The sequence below is a fragment of the Acartia tonsa genome, chromosome 5 (genome assembly GCF_053477335.1).
Source record: "Acartia tonsa isolate MP-2025a chromosome 5, ASM5347733v1, whole genome shotgun sequence".
Taxonomy (NCBI): domain Eukaryota; kingdom Metazoa; phylum Arthropoda; class Copepoda; order Calanoida; family Acartiidae; genus Acartia; species Acartia tonsa.
In genome coordinates, this window is record NC_137264.1 from 4632887 (window position 1) to 4658296 (window position 25410).

The following is a 25410-nucleotide window of genomic DNA, read 5'->3' on the forward strand; positions in this document are numbered from 1 at the left end:
TATTTTTTGGTGGAATAAAAAAGAAATATTTAGTTAACTTGTTTTTCTTTGTGTCTCATTATTCAGTTGCCAGAAAAACATAATATAACCATCCAAAAAATAAGAGAAACAAAAAAAATTCTTTTTCTCAGTCACTTTTTCAAAACTTTAGCTCTAAAAATCTCCGGTGTTAATGGAGGTAAAAAAAATATTTTTATATCTACTTACGTGGAATACTATGGAGAACAAGGACATATGCATTTTTTTAATAATTTATTGAGAAATAAGGGCTGCAGATGCTTAAAAATACTTTTTCGAGGGTCATGCTGTATATATTACCTCTCACGAGATTGTTTAGTCCTTTGACACTGTACATAATTATTATCTGATTGATCTGTCCTTAATTTTTATTCATAGGTATTCAATTTTATTGTTTGTAAATAAATATTTAATACCTGTATTATAATACTGTTATTATTATTATTTGTTATGTGTGTCATAAAATAAATATCTAATACCTAATATTTATTTATAAAACCTAAAATTGTCTCTATTCCTTTATTGGCATCTGCTTGACTGTTAGTAAAACTACTCGGCTTCACCAGTCTAGAACTTAAGCTATTAGTAGTGGTTGTTGATGTATTATTATTGCTGAAGAAACTGGCCCGCATTCCTTGCAGGTCAGGCTTGCTGGAACGGTGTACTGTTTCACCTGTCGAGTGGATACTCTTTTAAACCAATTAACAAGGACAATTACGCCCATAATTTGACGAAGAGAGTTGTGAATGACATATCTTTCCCAAAGTTAGACGGATGTTCGAAGTTTTTAACTAACTTGTTAGAGAAATCGCGCAAAAAAAGTCTTCTTCTCCAATTTTTTTATTTTTTATTTTTAAAGAAAAAAAGAAAGCTGGGAGTCTATGCCCCCCCCTTCCTCCTCATAAAAGTACCCCTATGGACCTATAAGGGCGGAGCCGCTATATATAATACTAGCGGCTATGCCCCAAGAAGCGTCTAGGGGCACTTAAGTTAGGAGGGGGAAAAGTCGACATCATTCAATATTAAATTTGAGTTTCAAAGGAATAAAATAAATATTTTTTGGGGGGAGGGGGGGTGAAGAAAACCTCCTTAAAAATAGTTTAAAACCTTCACAGGACCTATAAGAAGCTTCACTGTAAAGGAAAACAATATCGGTTCAGCGGTTAGCGAGCTCCTTCGGGACAGACAAAAATGTCTACTACTTTATATTATAGGAAAGATAATATAATAATATAAATATATTTAAAGCATCCATTCCTGAATAAGCGCTTTTTCCGCCATTTATAATTTCTACATCTGATTTGTTATGTTCTGTATTATCCTTGAAGCCATTATTTTCAACTTTAAAATCTTTTCTGGCCTGTTCACGTAGTGTGGCAAATGATCTGATATTGCTAGAGGGAGCTGATGGCTTTCCTGAAAGAGAATCAGATTTCATAAGATTTCAGAATTCATCAGTTTAATATTTTGCTTTACATAAAAAGACTAGCCATATGTTTATATCAAATCAAAAAAATAAAGGCAATAGATATTCAAACTTAATGTTAATTATTGATTGAGAGTCTGTCTGTTACGTAAGATTTTTAGATAATTTTTATAGGATGACATAAAATCCTCCCGCACCCTCCCACCTAGAGTAAATTAAATATTTATTAGTCATTGAAAAATCTATAACAGTAATTTATCTTGTGCACAAAATCTTACTAAACTCAGAAAAGACAGACATCTAGTAAAGTGCATAGGATTAACAAAATATTTTAAAAGTTAGAAGATTAAACACACAGATGATAACCTATTACTTTTCCATATGTAATGTTTTGTTTCTTTTATTAATTCAATAAGAATCATAATTCATACCTATCCCGCCGACAGAACTACTATCGGAATGATCTGAGTTGGTTAGACTGGAATTATTGGAATTAGCAGCTGAGCTGTTGTTTCCATTTGCAGCCGCTGCTGCTATTGCTTGCTGGAAAGGCTGATATGCTGATGGAAGCGATGAAGCTAATTTGTTTCCTGAAAAAAATATTGTCGTTTTCCATCAAAGTGCCTTGTTGAGAAAAGAAACCCCCCCACCAGATATTTTAAAAATAAAAATAAAATATGGTGGGGTAGGTTTCCGTTTGATTGGTTATTATTTAGGTATGGTTAGGTTAGATTATATTGGATACTGGATAGCCCAGCAGGATTAGGGCATCGAAGGTATAAGCCCCCCGCAGAGGATAACATAGAAAAAAATTGATTTCGATCTATTTTGAAAAGAGGGGTGGGGGGGTTCGGTGCTCGACATAGGAATAGTGGGAAAGCACAAACAAAATATAAAATAAAACTGTGCACTTTAAGAAGTTGGTTTTAATTAAATAACCAATCAAGATATAATAAAATTACAAAAGTTTTTAGCCGACGAATAAGAAAACGTGTTTATAAAACTTTGAGTACAAGTCCAATGTTCCTTCCTTGTTGTACAGCAGCAATTTTAAATTATTAATAACTATTCTTGTTTAAAAGAACTGACAGTAACGATTTTGGAAAATATTGCAAATCTATAGGTATGGCACGAGCTCTTTCAGTGTACATAAAGAGATGTTTTGTCGAACTTATGCAGGACGTACACCCTTGTTACATAGTAGCTGTGCTACTATGAGATAAATATTACCTGCATCCGGTAAATTAGAAGCTGAAGCCCGTGGGTTTGTTCTTATTGGCACATTATTGTTGGATTGGAGCTTACTACTTGCTGATGAAAGACTTCTAAAAATCAACATGTTAATTAAATACTCCCTTAGAGATATCAAAAAAATGTTTACAAAATATTTAAAAAGGTCATATAGTTTTTCTGGTGTTAGCCAAAAAAAAATTCTACAATATAACTACATTTTTACGCCGCGCTCATCAAGAATTTTCGCCATTTCATTTTCATAGTTCTTTGAAAGCAGCTGACAAAACGAACTATGAATCATATGTATTTTCTATCAGATAATCCATTTATCTTTGTTTTCATCTGTACAAGTATCTAAATCTATCAAACTTAAATCTCTCCCCTAGAGGCCTCTAGGGGAGTAGCCGCTTGTACTATAGCCTATCATATCAAAACAGCCCTTGAAACCGTAATATATTAATCACATATATTTCTTATCTTTTTATGAGACCATCTATCTACTTATCTTTCTTTTCATCTGTACAAGTATCTATGCATCCAACCCACCTTGTCAAAGTAACAGTTGATGATGTACTGCTTGTCTTACATGACTCAACTCTAGTTCCTCCCCCTTAAAAGAATAAAAGTTTATTGGTTGAATTCATTTTATGTTAAGATTTGGGATAATGATTGACAAATAAAGATTGTAATTTGTATTGGTCAAGGGTGCCTAAAATTTGCCGCTCATTTGTTGCTTTTACATATTCTAACTGTATACATTACAATATAAATAATATGAAAATAAACAAAACAAAGAATTTTCGTTTTGATAAACTCCCCAAAACGAGGATTTTACAAAGTACTTCGAACAAAAGTTTAATTTCATTATTTTGTGTTTTCTTACCATTCGATATCATAGCTAAAATTTAAATAAAATATCAAATGAAATTCATACATATAAACATGCTCTAAAAATGCTAGGAGTTGCACAATGCCTGCTTGAGTTTTTCAAGTGGCTAAACATTTAAAAGTTTGTTAAGCAATTTAAAATGTAACATTGTTGTGTCATACAAAGGACTAACAAATTAAAGCATAAAATTATTTAAAAGATAAAAATAAGTAAGAAAAAAATAAATTCAAACTGAAAAAAGTTTTGATAATTTAAATTTTCGGAACTGTTTTCCGTACAATAAAATGAAATAAAACATGCAACATTTAATTGTAATAAGAAAATTGAAAGACATTCGGTCGAACATGCTCTACTTATAGAGTAACTACACTTCTAAAATCATGTTACATAAAAACAAGGATGACAACATCCATAAAAGCAAAACTTTGAAACGATATGACAGACAAACATTTAATCTTGTAGTGTTAGAACTGAATATACAAACACAAATATTTATATAAGTTTTGACAAAATTATACGTAAATTTGTTGGAAAAAACTTCTTAAATACAGAATTCTGCAACTTAAAGATACAGATACTGACATTTTTAGGCCTTGACTATAGAGAAGCTTCGTTCATAATAATCAATCGAATGATTTTATCACATAAAAAATTGATGTTAAAAAAGTAAATAAAATCAACATGTTTATTGTGTTAAACTGATTATTGATTTGATCAAAAAATTCGCTGATGACACAAAGGCTGGTAAATGTATCAAAAATAAAAAAAATACCCAGGAACTTCAAGATGGATTAAATAAACTTTATGAATGAAGTGAAAAGTGGTCTATGGCTTTTAACATTAAAAAATGTAAAGTTATGCATTTTGGAAGAAACAACCACAAAACTAAATATTTCATAAATGGAGAAGAATTGGAAGAAGATGAATATGAGAGAGACATTGGCGTTAAAATATCATCTGATCTAAAACCATCAAAGCATTGTCAAGAAGCTGCAAACAGAGCAAGAGTTGTATTAGGCCAAATTTCTCGATGTTTTCATTACAGAGATAAAGTAGTGTTCTTGAGGTTGTATAAACAATATGTCCGCCCACACATGGAATTCTGAAGTGTAGCCTGGTCCCCCTGGCAGGTCAATGATATATCTGTTTTAGAAGAAGTACAAGTTAAAGCTGTCAAAATGATTTCTTGACTTCAAGGTAAAGATTATGTTGAAAAACTGAAAGAGCTTGGTCTTTGGAGTCTAGAAAAAAGGAGACTTATGTTCGATCTTATTCAGATGCACAAGTTAATCACAAATATTGGACATGTCAAGTGTAATTATAGGCACCCTGAAATAAACCCAGAAAGAACAGTCACAAGATCACAAACAGACTCTTTAAACATAATAAAAGAGAGATCTAACCTAGAAACTAGAAAAAACTTTTTCACAGTGAGAACGGCAGATATTTGGAACTCATTACCAAGTGACATAAAAAGTATCAGACAAGTGACAAAATTTAAAAAAAGACTAGTTCAGTGGATGAGAGAAAAAATTAACCAGCAGAGACTGAATTCTTCATCATGGCTTTACGAGCTTACCGAAGAAAACACATACAAGTAAGCAAGTAAGTAAATGAACGTAAGGACATTCTGGTACCTAACTATTATGGAGTTGCTACGCTTTCTAAATCGTACTACTACATGAATCATCATGCAAAGTTTGAAATCGATAGGACAATTCTAACATGCCTAAATTAACGAAAAAGCTATCCGTTACGGACGGACTGACCTATCCTAATTATAGAAAAGCTTCGCCTTTAAAAATATTTGACTACAGTAAATAATACAATGTACAACACAAGTACAAATAGAAAGCTAATGTCTCGTAGTTCCGAGGATTAAATATTGAGAAAACATTGAAATTAAGTAAACATAACAAAATAAACAATATTAAATATCTTCCATTAGAAGCATACTTTTTATTTTATTAAAATATCAAATTGTAATCTTCTTTAAATTAGGAAGGTATACAACCAAAAAATTTCCCATTAGAGTTGCAGAATATATGTATACCAAAGTCAATAAGTAGAGTTAGTAAACTAAAAAAGCTAGAAAGTACAAAAAAAAATTGCCACTAATAACTTGTTATTTCAAATGTTCATTACACTTAATAATTAAAAAATGGCCCACGCACATTAAAATATAATACCTACCTATTAACCTAATATTTATTATCATGTATAAAAATCTAAACATATACAACTAAAAAAATGAATTAACTCATGCAAAATAAAAAGAATAAGACACTTAAGAATAAACATATGAATTTTAGAATTAGTTCTTTTTCTTCTAATCTATTTGAATAAAAAACATTTAATTTGTTTTACCTAATATTCTATTAGAATAGGAGAACTTATATCCTGTGTATGCTAGAAAAATTATATTATCAATAAATATCATAATCTGTGGTTAAGAGTTTTTTATCAAAAATGAAATGTAATTGATACATAGCAACATCCCTTCAATTAAAATAAGAGCAGATCCCCCCCCCCCCAAACAAAATATCTATTAGAAAAACATAAAAATAACGCGGGTTCATTTAAGAACTCTTCAGCCCCTTTTTTTAATTACTAGGTAACCATATACCATTTTTTTTCAATAAAAACATAAACTTGGGAAGGCCCAGGGAGGGGGATTATTATCCAATGTAGTTAAAAGGAATTTTACCTAATACAGTATTTAAAGGTCACTAACGTAATTGAATAATAATCAGAAGCAGAGGGGACACTGGACAGGTACTCTCAAAAACACAAATAATACAAAATTTAAATAGAAAGGTAGTCTAGTCTTAACTTAAACAATATATTAATTTTTGTTCTTCTTTATAATCATACCTGCTTCACTAATATTCTTTAAATAGCGAGGCTATTCTATAATTATAATACCCGTTAGTATGTAGGTATGTCCATTGAAAAATGAATTTACTAGATGTTATTAAAGATAGATGACTAAAGTGCATCCAGCCTATTATTGTGTTAATGGGAACTTCGAATTTCTACTGCGAAATTTTTTTTAATTAAAACTATTTTAAATTATTTAGAATGTTTGTCCCTTTCCCTAGAGAAAAACTCGTAAACAAACTGTAAATTATAAATGTGTAATCCAAAAGCAAAAAATTATAACATTGACATTTCTTTTCTTTTTAAAAGCCGCTCTAAAAGTCAATAGTCCATACGTAAATTTTTATTTGCAGAAAAAAACAGATAATTAGGTTCTTTAACACATATACTACCTACCCATAAGTTATTTTATATGGAAACTATATCATTTATGCGGGTTTTTTTTTATTTGAATTTTCTTGTTTTTTTGACAAACAAAGTGATATTTGTAATTGAAGAATCGTGAGTCATAAAAATGTCTAAATGTAAATGCTAGATTTTTTGAGTTGACACATATATCTATCAATGCCAACAGTAACACCTGTATCTAAAAACTTAACGTAATTACCTAATATGAATAATACTTTAATAATAACTATAATTTTTAACATATCTACATGACTAATATTTCCGAAATAAGTACTGAGTGAGAGAAACATAAGGGGGGGGGGGGGGGTTTAATGCAACCATCTCGTAATCAATGTATAAATGGCACTTAAAATTCGAATTTTGATCTGAAATTTTGCATGAGTAATCCTTGGTAGGTCTATTTTCCCTAAATCGAAAAAAAAGTAGAAAAAGTAACGGCTAACGGCTCAGCCGTTTAGCCGTTTTTTGGCTTTTTTTAGGGCAAATCTGTCATAAATTACGTAGAAATCAACTTTTTGAAACATATTTTTGCTTTAAATCATGTGAAATGATACAAAAAAAAAACATTTTATAGATTTCTAGTACCAACAACTACCGGCTAGAACCGTTTGAAAACGTTTTGGATCGGAAAAGAGCATTATGTGGAGAGAGGTTTCGTGATGGATTTCGCATGAAAATACCCAACAAATGGCTAAATGGATGAGCCGCCAGCCGTTAGCCGCTACTTTTCCAACTTTTTGTTCGATTTAGGGAAAATAGACCTACCAAGGATTTCTCATGCAAAATTTCAGATAAAAATTCGAATTCTAAGTGCCATTTATACATTGATTACGAGATGGTTGCATTAAAAACCCCCCCCTTAGCTAAAAAATCTCGAAAATATTATCTTAAATTATCTTTTATACATATATATTTAACCCCTTCATAAAACTTTCTTAGTGGGCTGTATATCTTACTCAACTTCTGACGAAAACATCAACAAGTTCTTAATTCTTTGTCCACTGTTGTACCTACCTAATCAATTTTTACAAAAATAAAATCACTCATTATTTTTACTCAAAACATTCATTTAGAATTTAACATTATATATATGACAAATTCATTTAAGCTACTGTATTACATCTATGTAAATATAAATGAAGTTAATTTAAAAATCCGCCGAGCAAATATTAGCAAAAAAAATATTTGGTTTTACTTTTGGCGAGGGGGTGGGGGTGAAGGGTGTATCGTCTTTCTAAGAGAAATAGCCCTTTAAAAAATAAAAATATATACTTTAAATTTTTTTTGTGGGGCGGGGTATTGGCTATCTTAAACATTGTAATTAGATTCATTGATGAATTGAGGGTGCAAGCTTTTCCGCAGTGGACCTATCCGGGGAGGAGGAGAAGAAGATGTACACCCCCGGGCAAACCTGCACCAAACCACCTGTTCTGACAGCCATGTCTCCCGTCCGGGTTTCCCCCACGGGGCTGGCCTAAAGGGCTTTTAAGTCAGCCCCTGTCAGCTCTGGAGGCCTTGGAGGCCTTTCAACTCCAACCCTCCATAACCACATCCAACATCACCCCCCCTCCTCCCCTCATCCTCTCTGGCGACATCCATCCAAATCCTGGTCCCAAATACCTGCTCCCGCAACATAACCCGCTCCTCTGGTGCCTTCCTCTGTAACTCCTGCCAACTTTGGGTTCATCCCAAATGTTCCCTCCTCTCATCCAAATCCGAATACAATTCTAACTGGTCCTGTCCACCCTGCATCTCTGCCTCCCCTACCCCCTTCTCACCCATTTCCCCCCAACAATCAACACCCCCACCTAAATCCCGTGGCCCCAATTTCCATGCCCTATCTGTTCCTTAGGTGTTACAAAATCCACTGGCTCCTTCCAATGTAACTCCTGCCTCCAATGGGTCCACCCCAAATGTTCCCTCCTTCCATCCTCCACCCACTACTCCCCCTTCTGGATATGCCCCTCCTGTTCCCCCCAAAATTCCCCCCCTCCCTCACCCTCCACACCCAACTCCCCGTCTCCCCCACCTTCCCCAACAGCACCTCCATCACCACCACACCCTCAATCACCCCCGCCCCCTCCTCCCCCCACCCCTGCCCCCCGCAAACCTCCTGGTAAACCTTTCATCCTCCAATTCAACTGTAATGGTCTCCTTACCACCCAAGATGAACTCCACAACCTTATTTCAACCCTTAACATCCCAATTACCTGCCTCCAAGAAACTAAACTCTCCTGCAAATCCAATCCTAAACCCCTCCCTGGCTATAACTTCATCAGGAAGGATCGACAAGACCGACCTGGTGGAGGAATAGCCTTCCTCATTGCCGAAGACATCCCCTTCACACACCTTAACCTCAACCACCTCTCCAATGGCCCCCTTGAGGTTGATGGCATCCAAATTTCCCGCAATGGCTCCCCTCTACAAATCATCAACCTTTACCTCCCCCCACACTCCTCCTGCCCCCCACAATACACCCCTGACTTTAACCTCCTTTTTGAAAATCCAAATGACCTTATCCTAGTCGGTGACTTCAATGCCCACAACCCTGCCTGGAACTCCATTACCCTTGACCAATCTGCCATGAATCGTGGGGAGGCTCTGCTGGAAGCTCTCAATGAGAGCAGCCTTTGCCTCCTCAACGAGGATTCCCCTACCCGCCTTCCCCCCAATGGCCAACCTACCTCCCCTGACCTTTCCTTATGCTCTGCCCACCTTGCCCTTGATTTCTCCTGGCACACCCTTACCACCCTCCGTTCTGATCACCTTCCCATTCTCCTCTCCATTCCCGAAATCACCAGAACCCCCCGCCCTGTCAAAACCTTCCACAACTTCCATAAAGCAGACTGGGACACCTTTACCCTAGAAACTGAAACCCTTTTTGAAGACCTTCCTGACCCTTCCTCCTGCTCCCAAGGTGAAGCCACTTTCCGCCAAATCCTCCAAACTGCCTCCAAACACACTGTTCCTGCTGGCTTCATCAAAAATTCCAACCCTACCCTCCCTCAGTCTGCTAAACCCCTTATCCAGCAAAGAGACTCCTTAAGAGAAACCAACCCCCATGATCCTCAAATTCAAATCCTTAATGACCAAATCTCCTAAATAGTAAACCAACATTCCAACAAAAAATGGCAAGAAACCCTTTCCAAATCCGACCATAGAACAAATCCTTCCAAATTCTGGTCCCTCCTCAAGTCCCTTTCCGGCAAAAACAACTCCCCTCCCTCCAACCAACCCATTTCCTTCAACAACAACAAAGTCCACACCTCCCACCTCCACATTGCCGAATCCTTCACCAGTCAATTCACCTCTGTCTCCCGTCATACTTCCAACCCTTTCTCCAGAAAAATTATCCGTAAAATCCGCCGCCGCAACCACCTCAACAGAAACTTCCAACCTTTTACCCCTGCCCTTGTCCTTGAAGCAATTAAAAATTCCTCCAATTCCTCTGCACTTGGCCCCGACAACCTTAACATCCTTCACCTTAAACACCTTGGTCCAAATGGCATCTCCTACCTCACTAAACTTTTCAACCTCTCCATCTCCGCTGCCAACATCCCTGCCATTTGGAAACTATCCAAAATCATTGCCCTCCTCAAACCTGGTAAACCCCCTGACCTTTCCACCTCCTACCGCCCAATCTCCCTCCTCTGTCCTGCAGCAAAAGTCCTTGAACGCCTACTCCTCCCCTACCTTAAACAATACCTCTCCACCCACCCCTCACAACACGGCTTTAAACCCCTCCACTCCACCACCTCCTCCCTCCTCAACCTTTCCACCACCATTGCCAATGGCTTCAATCAAAACCTCCCCCCCAGCCGCACAACTGTTGCCTCCATCGACCTTTCCAAAGCATTTGACTGCATTCCCATCCACCTCCTTCTCCAAAAAATCTCCTCCTCCAACCTTCATCCCAACATCATTAGATGGCTATCCTGCTACTTGCATGGCAGGATGGCTTTCTGTTCCTATCAAAACACCAATGCCTCTCCTAAAATTGTCCACACTGGCGTCCACCAAGGCTCTGTTATCTCCCCAGTCCTCTTCAACTTCTACATAGCAGATGCCCCCCACATTCCCCCTGCCCACACCTCCTCCTATGCCGACGACCTTAACTCCTTCCACTCCTCCCCTAACATCCCCCAGTCAGTTGAATCCATCAACTCCCACCTCTCCTCAATCGCTGACTGGGCCTCCACCAACGGCCTCTCCATAGCTCCCAACAAATCCACTGTCACCCTCTTCACTTCTGACCGCAAGCACCAATCCAACCTCCATCCTCAAGTCCAAATCAACGGCTCCACCCTTCCCCTTGAGAAAACCCCTAAAATCCTTGGAGTTACCTTTGACACCTTTTTCAATTTCAGTTCCCATGTCTCCACCATTTCCTCAAAAATTTCCTCCCGCCTTAGAATCCTCAAATGTCTGGCTGGCACCAAATGGGGCCACCAGAAGGAGACTCTCCTCACCACCTACAACACCCTCCTCCGCCCCATCACCACCTATGCCTGTCCTGTTTGGTTCCCTAACACCTCCAAAAACAACATTGACAAACTCCAAGTCCTCCAAAACCAAGCCCTCCGCATCTGTACTGGTTCCACTAAAAAATCTCCCATCAGCCACCTCCACCAAGAAACCAAAATCCTACCAGTACGGAACCACCTTTCCCTTCTTTGTTCCCAATACCTGGCCTCCTCCCTCCGCCCCTCCCACCCATCCTTCCACAACGTCACAACCCCCCCTGGCCCTAGATCCAAAAAATCCACCCTTCAATCCATGTTCCTTCCTACTCTCCAACCTTTTCTTTCCCCCGACAACACCCTCCTTCCCACAAACTACAAATCCACAATCTCCAGCCTCCACACCTCAGCTGTCACCCAAGCCATAAATTCTTACCCCCCTAATCCTGTCCTTATTCAAGCTCCCCCTGACATCAACCCCTCCGAAATCCAACTCCCCAGGCACTACAGAACCATCCTCTCCCAATTAAGATCCAACTATTGCCCTAAACTCCAAAGCTACCTCCATTCCATCAACGCTTCTCTTACCCCCAACTGCCCATCCTGTCCTGTTAATCCTACCCCAGAAACAGTCCAGCACCTCTTTTCATGCCCAAATAATCCTACAAATCTTACTCCTATGGACCTCTGGCAAAATCCCACCCATGTAGCTGCCTTCCTCTCCTCCCATCCAAGTTTCACCAGCCTTCCTCCCCTCCAACGCCCCCCTCCAGAGCCCCCACCATAAGCCCACGCCCCCCCCCCCCCCCCTCACCCCACTGATGACTACCCGGACCGGAAACTGACTATGAGCAGCCAAAACAACAACAACAATAAACACTACTCAATATGATTACATTGATTTACAAAACACATAACTACATACACCCATAAACACAAACACACACACACACACACAACATGCAATTACAGATGTTAAACACACAAAAAAAGTGCGCCTAAAACAAATAATGATACAATCTAACATTTGTTAGTGTTAAAATATATATGTTGCAGGTTCGAGGCCAGCAAGCTCCCATTCACCAGCTACGATTGTTTTATTCTATCTACTGATTTAATTAATTTGTACCATGTTATGTTTGTGTTAATATTGATTATGATCATATGTCCATAGCCTTAATAAAATGAGATCATGTCACCTGCAGTTATATTATTTGTATTGAATTCATATTATCCTTTCCAGATGAGGTTTTAGTTTTGGATCTATAAAATGTATGTTTATATTTCAGTATAAATGCAATGCTTAATAAGAATGGCGGAAAAGTTCGGTGCTGTTAATACATGGTTCATTAGATAGGCTAGTTACCAAAATAGCCGGTTTTTATCCATTTATCAAATAGTAGCAGCAGCTTGTATTTTGTTTAAAAGATCTACGGCAACCATGTAAACACACCACTTTATCTGCTAATGCATTTCTCAAATGTTTAGACCCGTAGAGGTTCGGTGAATTTTTTTTTTTCAAAAGAAGCATTGTATTATACACTGAAATAATCTGTAGGCCCGTAGTAAGGCCGGTGAATCAATTATAAAGTGAATAATTCCAAAAAAAAATTAGGCCCGTAGAAAGGCCGGTGCATTTTTCAAAAAATCGTAATTTTACATATTTTTTTTTTAGATGTGAATTTTTTTCTTTAAAATAAAATATAAAGATTTCTACTCTATATAAATAAAAGTAATTTTCCATGTGTTCCTTTTTCTAACCTATCACAAGGACAAACAGTATCAACAAGTAGCGAAAATAAACTATCCAAACTTTATTGACCTACAGTGAGTTTTATGTTTCCAAACAAAAATCACAAGGACAAGAACCTTCCATAGTAGCGAATTCTAAAAACGACACTTAATGGGAAGGACGAAACCACGTCATATCCAAGACAAAAAGAACAATCGTATCTCCATACACGATCATACAGACAAATACAAAGAGAGAAAGTCTGTAAAAACTAGAGAGAGGTATAGCAATTTCCAAAACGCCGAAACCTCATCTCATTCCCCAAAAATGACTGAAGTTAAAATTACTCAGGAAGCACCCAAACTTTCTGATTACTCTCTCTACTCAGATTACAAAGACAATGTAACATTATGGAACATTATTACTGACATTCCTAAGTCAAAAAGAGGAGCGTTACTCCTTATTGGTATAAAAAATACGCACGAAAGCTTCGGTGATAACATACAGCGTCAACTTTTTCAAAAACACTGCCCGGAAACGATAGCGGCAGCAGAAAACGGCGTCGATTTAATTCTTGAGTTTTTAGACGCACACATAGGAAAACCATCAAAATCACTAAAATTCCAATGTCTCCGCGAAATTGTCGATTACCGCCGCAAACAAGGACAAGAATTTGCGGAATATGCGAAACATTTCGAATATCTAGTAGCCAAAGCAGAAAATGCAGGTTTAACCACACTGTCCACGGACATAAAAGCTGGTTTTCTTATGAATAATGCCAACCTTACGGCACAACAAATAGAGTTATTAAACTCGGTAGTCGATCTTTCCAACGATGACAAATTATATGAGAACGTTAAATCAAAAATGTTCGATATGCTTACCAATGTTTTCAACCTAAATAAAGAGGAAAAATCAGAGAGCCTCTCAGATGCTTTTATGGCACAACATGAAGAGGCATTTGCAGCCTGGACTAAGCGTAAAAATTTCCAAAAGGGTAGACAAGGAAACAGTTTCCAAAACTCACAAGGAAACAATTACCAAAACTCACAGGGTAGCAATTACAAAAGCGCACAGGGTGGAAATTTTCAAAACAATAGGGGCAACAATAATTTTACACAAAATCAAGGGGGACCAATAAATCCTAAAGACGCAATGGGACGCATTTTACAATGCAGAAATTGTATGTCTATGAGACATTTACAAAGAGAATGCCCATACAACCCTAAAAATCAAAACGCTAACAGGAATCAGAGACACAACAGACAAGCATTTGTAATAGAAGGTGAAAATTCAGGTGCGGAAGACGACATTCCGGAACACATACTCAAAGAAATAGAGGAAGAAAGGGGTGCTGATAACGATTCCGAAAAACACATATTTTTCACAACAGATGAAAACGAATTGTCCAAATTCACAGCAGAAGCCTTAAATGCCTCTGCACTGGACACTTGTTGTTCAAGTAGTGTAACGGGTATGAAATGGCTAAAAATATACATGCAAGCTATCCCAAAGCACCTAAAACACCTTCTATCAGGACCACATAAGAGTAAAACTTCATTTACTTTTGGTAATCAACAATCCTTAAAATCACAAGGAATATACAAAATTCCAGTAATCATTGCCAATGAGATTCATGAACTATCTATTGATGTGATAGATTCAGACATTCCATTACTCTTATCCAAAGAACATATGAAGAAGCTTGGCATAGCAATCAATTTAATAAATGACACAGCCACAGCTAATGGAACACCCATCAAACTGCACACCACAAGTGCAGGACATTACATAATAAATCTTCTTGGACAAGACGATGCGGAAGACTCAATGGTTATGGAACACGTGATGCTGATTGACTTAGAGAAAGCCTCAATCAGAGAACAGTACAAGATGCTCACAAAACTGCATAAGCAATTTGGGCATGGAAGTAAAGAAAAGTTTGTGGACCTTCTCAAGGGAGCAGACAAGTGGCATGAACACTTTGATGAAATGATAGATAAGATCATTGATGGTTGTGAAGGATGTATTATGAAGAAAAGGTTACCTGACAGACCATCGGTATCTTATTCACTTGCGAACGACTTCAACCAATGTGTAGCAATGGACCTAAAAATCATGAAAGGTACACCAATTCTTTACATGGTGGATTACTTTACAAGATACACAGTCGGTACTGTACTAAAGTCAAAAACACCTGAGGCAGTAGTAAAAGCATTTATGACACACTGGGTGAGATATTTTCAAAAACCCAAGAAGATTCTAACGGATAATGGCTCAGAATTCACAGGTTCAATAATGATGGAAGCTATGAGCAAACTAGACATTAAAGTTCTCACTACAGCTGTATACAGTCCCTATAGCAATGGGATATGTGAAAAAGTACATGGACTGGCAGATGGTGTTGTGGTGAGAGTACAAACAGACAATCCTGAAATTGATCTAGAATGTGCAGTAGCCTGGGCCTGTGCAGCCAAGAATTCCTTATCCACAGTACATGGCTTTTCACCTTTTCAATTAGTTTTTGGAAGACAACCAAACATTCCAAACATTATTGACGAACCACCAAACGTACTAGAAGCAAAGAGTCACAGCAAAGCTCTGGAGGATCAGCTGAAAGCATTACATGAGTGCAGAACAGCATACATGAAAACACAGAACTGTGAGAAACTAAAGAGAGCGCTCAGAACCAAGATGAGGACGGCTCAACATGTATACAATCCAGGAGACTATGTCTATTACAGGAGACAAATAGATGATAGATGGTTAGGACCAGGGAAGGTGGTATACCAGGATGGCAAAGTAATTTGTGTAAGACATGGCAAATATTTTGGGCAAATTCACGCCAACAGACTACATCCAGTCAAACCAGAACTGGCTGCTAAGATAAAAGCAGAAGAAGGAGAAACGTTGAAAACAGAAGAGAATGTCACAAACAAGACAGTTGACGACAAGGAAGACAAGGAAGCTCATGCAAAGGAGTCGCAGGAAATTTCACAATATGATCTCACACAAATTGAAGATGACATTACCGACACAAACGAGAGTCATCACAATGAGGAGACAATGGAAGACACGTCAACAAATAACCCACAAGATGAAAACACTGAAGATGTGGGACAACAAAACAAAAAGAAGCCTGGCAGACCTGCCAAAAAGGCTACTTCCCATAAACTACAAGTCACAATACTAAAAAAAGCAGAAAAGGTCCAGATAAAACTGGACGGCACATGGCATAACGCAACAGTCACAAGTAGTTGCAAAAGAACAGGAAAGTACCCAAACTGGTACAACTTCAGTCTTGATAATGGTGAAGTACTAAGTGATGACATTGAAAATCTTGAAATTAGAAAAATCGAAGAGCCCAGGGTTGAAAGAAGAGAGAGGGAGGACAACTCAGAGAAAAACCTTCCAGAAGAAGTGTTGGCCACCCTAGTAGCGAAAGATGAAACCAATACTCCTGAGGCAATGGAGGCCAAACAGAAAGAGCTAGACAAACTTCTACATTTTGACACCTATGACATCATCGAGGATGAAGGACAAGAATATATAACCACATTATGGGTAATCACCATGAAAGGGGAGGAAGTGAGAGCAAGATTGACAGCAAAAGGTTTCCAAGAGATTCATGATGTACCCAAAGAATCTCCAACGATGCACAAACATACCCTAAGAATCATTCTAGCTATCGCTGCCACAAAAGGATGGCAAATCAGTGCAAGCGATGTGAAGTCTGCTTTTCTCCAAGGGAATGAACTTGACAGAATAGTGCTGGTGAAACCTCCCAAGGAAGCAAATCTGACAAAGAAGCTCTGGAGGCTAAAAAAGTGCCTTTATGGACTTAAAGATGCAAGCAAGAAATGGTATGAAAAAGTCAAGAATAGACTGGAGAAACTGGGATTCAAGAAATCAGCTTATGATTCAGGATTTTTCTACTTCCTAAACGAAAAAGGAGAGTTAGAAGGAGTGATTGGTCTGCATGTTGATGATTTCATTCATTGTGGTACTGAATTTTTCAACAAAAAGATTCTACCACAAGTTCTTGAAACGTTCCAAATGGGAAAATCAGAAAGTGATTCCTTCATGTACACTGGATTCATGCTCAACCAAACCAAGGACGGTATCACCCTTGATCAAGAGAAGTATGTGGAGAAAGTCAAAATCCCACAGATTGAAGCAAAGAGATTGAGCCAGATGGACGATGACATGACGGCTGAAGAATTGACACTACTGAGACAGATGACAGGAGCCATAAACTGGACTGTCAGAGCCACTAGACCAGATATGGCATTCGAAATGATTGAAACTTCCACAAAAATGCAAGGTGGCAAAGTAGCTGATCTCAAAGCTGCCAGAAAAACCATGATGAAACTCAAGGATGCAGCAAAAATAAAAATTGCTAACCTTAAAGATTTCAAAAATACTGAAATATGGTCTTTCACAGACGCAAGCTTTGGCAATTTGAACAATGGTGTAGATAGTGCCCAGGGATATATCATGTTCCTGGTCAACACAAACACAGGAGACTGCGCACCAATTGAGTGGAGATCAAACAAGATTCAAAGAGTCACTAACTCTACTCTTGCAGCAGAGACAATGAGTTTAACCACAGGGATAGATGCATCAATAGCCACAAGATGGTTCTTGCGAGAAATCTTGGGTGAAAAATATGAATTCCCCATCATAGCCATTGTGGACAACAAAGATGCATATGAAGCTGCCCACAATTCCACTGATGTAAATGAAAGGAGATTAAGGAGAGAGATAGGAATGGTCAAGCAATGGCTGAAAGAAGGAGACATCAAGAAGCTGGTATGGGTGCCAGGAGACCTCCAAGCCGCTGACATTCTCACGAAGAAGGGAGTAAATCCCTCCAAACTTATGATGATTCTACAATCTGGAAAACTGGGTTCTGAGTACATCAGAGCTATCAAAAACTAAGTTTCTTTTTTCAAACAAATATTCCTTTCCTTTTCAATTTTTCCAATTTTTTTTCAAAAATATCTCTTTAAACTTTCATAAAAAAAAAGACATCCACTATTTCAAAAATTCACACTATTCACAACAGTTAAAAAAAAAAAAAAAAATATCAAGTTTGTTTCCTAACCACTTGAAGGTAAAATCCTATTAAAACACACACCGCGAAGACGACTTTAAAACAACTACGAGTTACGTCGTAGACACATATTAACGGAAGTAAACTAAACAATAAGCTTGTTTTTCCAACTACAACGCAACATCCTAACAATGCGCAATACGCGGCATTTATATAGGAGCGGAAGTTCTTTTTCAACCAACCACGGAACCAATCGGACGTGTATTGATTTTATTGGAGTATTTTTTTCTCAAAAAGTGACCTTATATGTGTTTTCAACGAAATAAAGTATCAGTTTTTGCTTTGTTTCACTGCTTAAAACCTCCTGAATTTTACAAAAATCATCCTATACTTCTAAGGTAAAGAATTTATCCAAAAATTCTTAATTTACTTAAAAATTTTTTTTTTAGAGTTTCAGATTATTCAAGTTACGTGCATTTAAGTGCGATATTTTATAAGAATAAATAACTTATTCAAACTTATTCAAAGTTACCATACTTAAGAATTTCTTTTTACAAAAAAAATGGTGAATTACAACGCTCAAAAATCGATTTACAACTAGAAATTAATATCATTAAAAATTATTCCATAATGAAAATTTATACTTTGCGTCTTTCTACGATGTTTTTTTACTCCAAGACAGTAGCATATTATACAAATCTAGATTTTTTTTTTTGCCAAACTTGAGCCCATTAGTCGCATAAATTAATATCTAAACGTTCTTTCCAAAAAAACGTTTCTTTACTCTCGATTTGTCTTTACAATACAAACACTCTCTTATTGTGTATTATTTTTTCAAAAAAAAACATACTAAAACATTTTTCAAATTTCAGCATGGAAGAGAGACGTGACAGCGGAAATATGAGCAGCAATGATGAGGACTGGGACCAACATCCACCCCATCCAGTGAAGGAGACCGGCCCGATACATCTTCACTACGCCGATTTCAACATCCAGGCACCAGCAGGAGCCAGGGTCAAGTACATCCTGTTAAAGGAAAAATCCCTCCAGGAGTTCGGGGAAATGCTGTTGTCCACCATGGAGAGGGAGCTGAGGCCGATGTACGTCACCATAGATGTGCTGAGCGCGTTCATTTACGAGGAGAGCTACGAGGATATCACATCCGTGATAAAAGCTGTGTGCGAAGCATCCATGGAATCAGGTCGTCATCGCACAACCTGGAGCACCCTGAGATTCGCCCCGGATGCAGAACGCTACTGGAGCGATATAGGGGATCTCAATGGGTGGATCAGAAAGTACACTGCTGAGTGTGGCGAGCAGCCGCTCGCCACTCATCAAGTGTATCTCAAACCCAGAGGTAAACAATTGTTTACTTTCGCGGAAATGTATGAGGAGTGGTGGCACAAAACTTCATTGGGGAGCAGGCCCAGTGACGGGGCAGCGGTAGTTAACTCCACCTGGATAGAGAAACACCATGCTTCGGGTTATGAGAGCCCAAGGATGCCCAGGGAGCCGAGGACTGATGTGCTAGCTATCCCTTGTCCCTTGGGACTCACTGATGAATTCATCAAGGACGATAGGATGCTGGCCATGCTGAAGAGCCGCGGATTATATCGCGGCCGGAGGACAAGGAGTACATCCCGACGACCCGGCGCGAGGAGAGCCAGCCACAGGACTGTTAGTAGAGAGAGGGCGGACAGCCTCGTGAGTGGAGCCCACCCTAGAGGAGCTAGATCCCCACACTCTATCTCAATATTGGAGCGCTTGTTAAACCGCGTTGCAAGGATGCCCAAGAAGGATGATCCTCATGCCTCTGAACGGGAAACCGCCAAGGTTACCTCCAGGATAGCCGAGTTATACACAGGGAAGTGCCAGGACCTCACCCGAGCCCAACTGGAGATCGAGTCCTTAAGGCTCGAGATCGAGCTTGTCCGTGAGGCGAGAGACGTGAAAATGGAAGCAGAGGTGACTAAGTTGAGGGAGGAGAACAAGTATCTGAGAGAGTCGCAGGCAAGGTCCGATCGGCTGGCCGATAAGTTGACGGACATTAAACTGTTTTTAACCTATTTTTGAATGGGGGTCAAAAATATACTAGGACACCTATAGAATCAGACTGCAGAGCCCAAATTTGAATTAAGTCCCCAGTAAACTTTTTTTGGGGGATTTAAAAATTAATTTTTAGTGTTGCTGTAATCATTTTGACCGAAGCAAAAGCTTTTTTTTACTTCGGGAAATATTGTGGCTTACAGAACATTTTTATATAATTCACTTTATATTGATACAATAAAAAAACATTACTCTGTTCATTGGAAATAATTATTTTTTCCAAAACAATTAATTTCATTGAAAAATCTAACATTTACAATAAAACAAATAATTCTGAAATCTAACCAATAAGAAGTCCTGTTTTATATAATTCTTTACAATTCAAAAAAAGAGTGTTTTCACAAAGTGACTTATTTCCAATGTAGTTAAATATTTTTTATTTAATTAAAATGAAAAGAATGAAAACCGTACACATAAAAGACACATACTTTTTAGAATTATTTTAAAAGATAAGTTTGAATAATCTTATTTTATAACACATTTGTATATGTGACAAAAATAAATTTGTTGTATTGCATAAACATTTGTTGTCATTTAACCCTTTACAGCCATTTTTTATGTTTTTAAAATAAGTGAGAGAACACAAACATGTTAATGTTAATTCGTTGATATATTATAAAGAATTAACTTTTTAGTGAATTTTTATAGTAAAATCATAAGGCCTAATTTTACTCTATACCAGAATACAATATTTATGAAGCAAAACACTCTAAAAGCTACGAATTTTATCCAAATAAAAAAAAAAGACCTTTTGCTCGGATCACAATGATCACGGCAACAGTAAAAATTAATATTTAAATCCCCCAAAAAAAGTTTATTGGGGACTTAATTCAAATTTAGGCTCTGCAGTCTCATTCTACTGGTGTCATAGTATATTTTTTATATACGTTTTAAAAATAGGTTAAATACAGTTTAAGGAATCGTTGAGATACGAAAATGAGAAGTTGTTTGATGAATTGAACCTGCTAAAGATGACCAAAAAGGAGAGAAGAGCCCACAAGAAGAAAGCTGGTAAGAAATAGAAATGGAGTAGTGTTAAAATATATATGTTGCAGGTTCGAGGCCAGCAAGCTCCCATTCACCAGCTACGATTGTTTTATTCTATCTACTGATTTAATTAATTTGTACCATGTTATGTTTGTGTTAATATTGATTATGATCATATGTCCATAGCCTTAATAAAATGAGATCATGTCACCTGCAGTTATATTATTTGTATTGAATTCATATTATCCTTTCCAGATGAGGTTTTAGTTTTGGATCTATAAAATGTATGTTTATATTTCAGTATAAATGCAATGCTTAATAAGAATGGCGGAAAAGTTCGGTGCTGTTAATACATGGTTCATTAGATAGGCTAGTTACCAAAATAGCCGGTTTTTATCCATTTATCAGTTAGTTTTATGCTTTTTCAATACACTTTACAGTAAACATAACTAAATTTATATTTTTGAAAAGTGGATATGCAGAAAGGAAGGGGGGGGGGGTGCAGTAAACAAGGGACAAACGGTACAACCCTCTTGTAGATTAGTGGACCACCACCTTCCACGCCCCATTTCCTCCTTTAAAAATTTTTTCTTAACCCAAAGGACGCTTAAAATCATAACCCTAACCTAAAAAAACAGAACAAAAGTTATTTCAAATCTAGAAATTATATAAAGGGTTTGTTGCCCTTTAACAGTCAAATGGAATATAAATGTTTAAAATCAACTACATAGACGCAGCAAAAAATTAAAACTCAATAAGTAACTTGGTAGATATCTAAATATGAAAATCTACTGAATATATATTTTTATATTTGTTTTGATGTCAATTGAACATCATTAATAACACACACAAATTATAGTTAATGACTTTATTGTTTGTCCATTAATATACTCAATTGATAACTAATGAATAAATAATAATCAACACTTTAAATGTTATCGGACTAACCACAATTTATTATCGTGATGATATATAGCTTGTTAATATATGTTATTAGAATTAGATATTATATTACTAAAGACACTCAATAACAAAATTAATTTCTTAAAGTGTCCGTAAGTCAAAATTGACTTATGTAACCAATGAACCAAATGAACCACAACTTTAATGAAATATTTGTACTTGTTTTTCCTACTGGGCATGTTTTAAATGTGAGGGGGGGGGGGGGTAGGTTCAATCCCCAGAGACCAGTTGTAAAGCAAACAGTAAAGATGAAGATTTTCTGAATAAGAATATGCATACATTGTTATTAGGCATAAATATATTTTATCTATTAATATAAATACCTGATACACTTAGCAAAGGTTTATTGGCACCAATATTTGAACTTGGGGTTGGCCTGTAGGGTTTAGGTACGAGTCCCCCGCGGGTCATCATATTTCTTCTTCCAGCAAATGGAGACGCTGAACATACGAATGAAGTAAATTTCTGCAATACAAATAGTATAAACAAAGGACGAGTCCCTCAACTGTCAGTGATACTTCCTTTTTTTCTTATCAGAACAGTGTTATATGCATATTTAATTTAATAGATGGAAGGATTTCAAATGTTTCCACCTACGATTCCTTTCAGAAGTCCAAAATTCTTTCTTGTGTAGTTTTGACGGCAAAAATTATTATGCAAAACTATAAATAAAATTGCATTGGCTTGAAAGATATAAAATATGGCTAACAATATTGACAAGTGTCAAAACAAATCACGCAACTAGAAACATGGGCAAGCTTATCAAATAATAATAGATATGGTCGGACAGCAAGAAGGTAGTTTTATCAAACATTTATTTCAATATGAATCTGTCAAGAAATATTTTTATTTATTTGTGCCAAGTAACCAAAATTCTGTAGGTATTTCTGTTTAATGGCGATTTAAAAATAATTACCGAAGATTAGAAGAGATTTGTAACAAAGATTATGTACGCATTGGTGATTTTCTAGCAAAAAAATGGACTGAGTATTTTATTATCAAAAACGTTGTTAGATTTGTAAATTTCTTTTTGGGATGGATAAATATCTTACCTAACTTTCTGGTAGATGCGGGAGATGAAGAAGCGATTCTGCCAACATTAGAAGCCGGCGAACAGCCACGTTTAGCAGGCGACGCATTGACACCGGCGGCTGCAACCCTATCCGCCACCGGTGAAGGTGATCCACGCCGCCGAAAAGGGGATTGCAGCCGCGAGGCCGTTCTACTGCTGGCCCCAACTGATGACGCTGAAGCATATCCAGCCGAAGATTTAGGCGATGTGATAGATTTACTTTTAACTTTATCACTGTTGTTTAGGACGTCCTTTAGCGGGCTTTTGTTTTCAATGCCATTATCTGTGCTGTTGATGGAATGATTTTGGTTATTGCTGTTGTTTAACAATGACTGGTTGTGGTTGTTGTTACTTACATTGCTGTTCACTTGGTGAAGGTTTGTACTGAAATAAAGATAAAGTAATAGTAATACTGTTAACGCTAAAGATATTTGTCAAAAAAACAGTTGTCTCAACAAATATATGCTTCTGATACTAGAAAAATAAAATATAGATGAATTTTAACTATGACCTACCAAACAAATATAGAGAAATTGTATATTGCTTCATAATGAAAAAATAAAACAAAGCTGTTTACTCACCTAGAGGTTTTCTGACTAAATCTATTAGCCTCCAGTTTCTGACTAGCATTACTTGGTTGTCTTTCTATCTTATTGCCGGATGTCTTAGTTGTTGCTATCTTGGATTGTGCTGTAGTTGGCAAATTTGACCCCTTGCTCACCCCTGACCCTTTTTCACCTGGAAAGAGATAAATTAGGATTTATTGTTATCTGAAAATCAACAAGTTTCTTAAAATCTGAAATGATAAGAGCATTAAAAAACAATGTCTACCTATAAGAACAATTAAAAATAATATTGTTGACAGATAACAAATAAAATCAGTAGAAGACTATTTGTGCCTGAGTGTTCATATGTGTTTTTTATTGAAATGTGAAATTCTAATGTTCCATTGTATTCTTGCAAGTGGTTTTAACAAAAACTACCTATACAATAAAATAACAGTCTAACTGTGCAGTTTTTTTATGGTCGCCAAAATCTCGTGTGAAACAGTTTTTGTTGTGTTCAAATATTGTATTATTTTATTAATAACCAACATCAGAACATCATTTAATTGTATAAACACGGTTAATGCACTTTATGGAACTATCCTATCACTGTCTAACTAAATACCTAGGTAATGTTTAAGTAATATATATAATAGCTGCGAAATTAAGATCTTACCTCCTGAAGGTCGAAAAGAGAAACCAAATCTTGATATTCCATTTCCTTTACTTCCTTTCATTATCACTTAGATTAAACACCATTCACTTTTTTGTTGTTGTTGCAATAATTGAAATATTGCAAATTTTATTATCACTTAATTTGGTTGTTTACATTGTATCTTCTGAAATGTAAATAAACAACTTTTTATCAATATTACCATTTATATGAGTTTATTATGTGTAAATTCGATAGCCGAATCAAAAGGTTACTACTTTGTCCATGAAACATTTTTTTTCTTAAAATTAAATTTAAGAAATGTAAAAATGTATTCATAGGTATACAACAAAGATTTATTTGTAATTCAATGAGATCTTTGTGCGTCTTTGATTAGGAGAATATTTAAGACATGCATTTTTATTATTCATTTCATAATGAAGATTTATATTTTTATAAAATGTTGGATTAATTTTAAAAGCAATGATATTTATTTTTGGCTTAAATCGATCAAAAATTAATAAAAGTTAAAAAAATATTAACATTTGGGACAATTATCATATATTTAATAAAATGAAATGACGCAAGCTACGCTAATTTTACAGTGACGCAATTTTGGGAGTTTTCAGAAAAAAAAAATTTAATTAACTTTAATTAGAATGTTACTACATATATACACGCACAAATACAACGTACATAAACACACTATTTTTTACACAGACGTTTAAATTACATTTTTAATGTCACTTATTCATTATTATGATAAATGTATATAAACCTGATAATCATTAAATATGAATTATTATGGTTAACTTAATTGAACAAATAGTTGAGACGTCTTGAAGAAGTTTACCAATTTTTTCAAGTGGTGGTTTTTACAAGCAATAGCAGACTTGTTATTATTGGGTATTTTTTGTAGGGTGTTAAGAACTTTACTTCTGTAAAATATATTTCCATTAGTTTACTTTTAGTATTTAAACATT

At 36.5% G+C, this 25410-nt stretch overlaps 1 protein-coding gene across 1 annotated transcript in view; it reads right to left on the reverse strand.

The window, feature by feature from the left end:
- Positions 1-24611, reverse strand: part of LOC145318567 (uncharacterized) — a 121279-nt gene extending 96668 nt beyond the window's left edge. Inside the window, exons 1-10 of the mRNA XM_080159936.1 lie at positions 24452-24611; positions 23812-23968; positions 23211-23614; positions 22482-22598; positions 5934-5975; positions 3224-3287; positions 2675-2769; positions 1876-2034; positions 1275-1434; positions 533-690 (exon numbers count right to left, since the gene is read on the reverse strand). Of these exons, the coding sequence (XP_080016062.1) occupies positions 533-690; positions 1275-1434; positions 1876-2034; positions 2675-2769; positions 3224-3287; positions 5934-5975; positions 22482-22598; positions 23211-23614; positions 23812-23968; positions 24452-24512 (1417 nt within the window). The 5' untranslated portion in view covers positions 24513-24611. The remainder of the gene's footprint in view (positions 1-532; positions 691-1274; positions 1435-1875; positions 2035-2674; positions 2770-3223; positions 3288-5933; positions 5976-22481; positions 22599-23210; positions 23615-23811; positions 23969-24451) is intronic.
- Between the last annotated feature and the right edge of the window lie 799 nt (positions 24612-25410).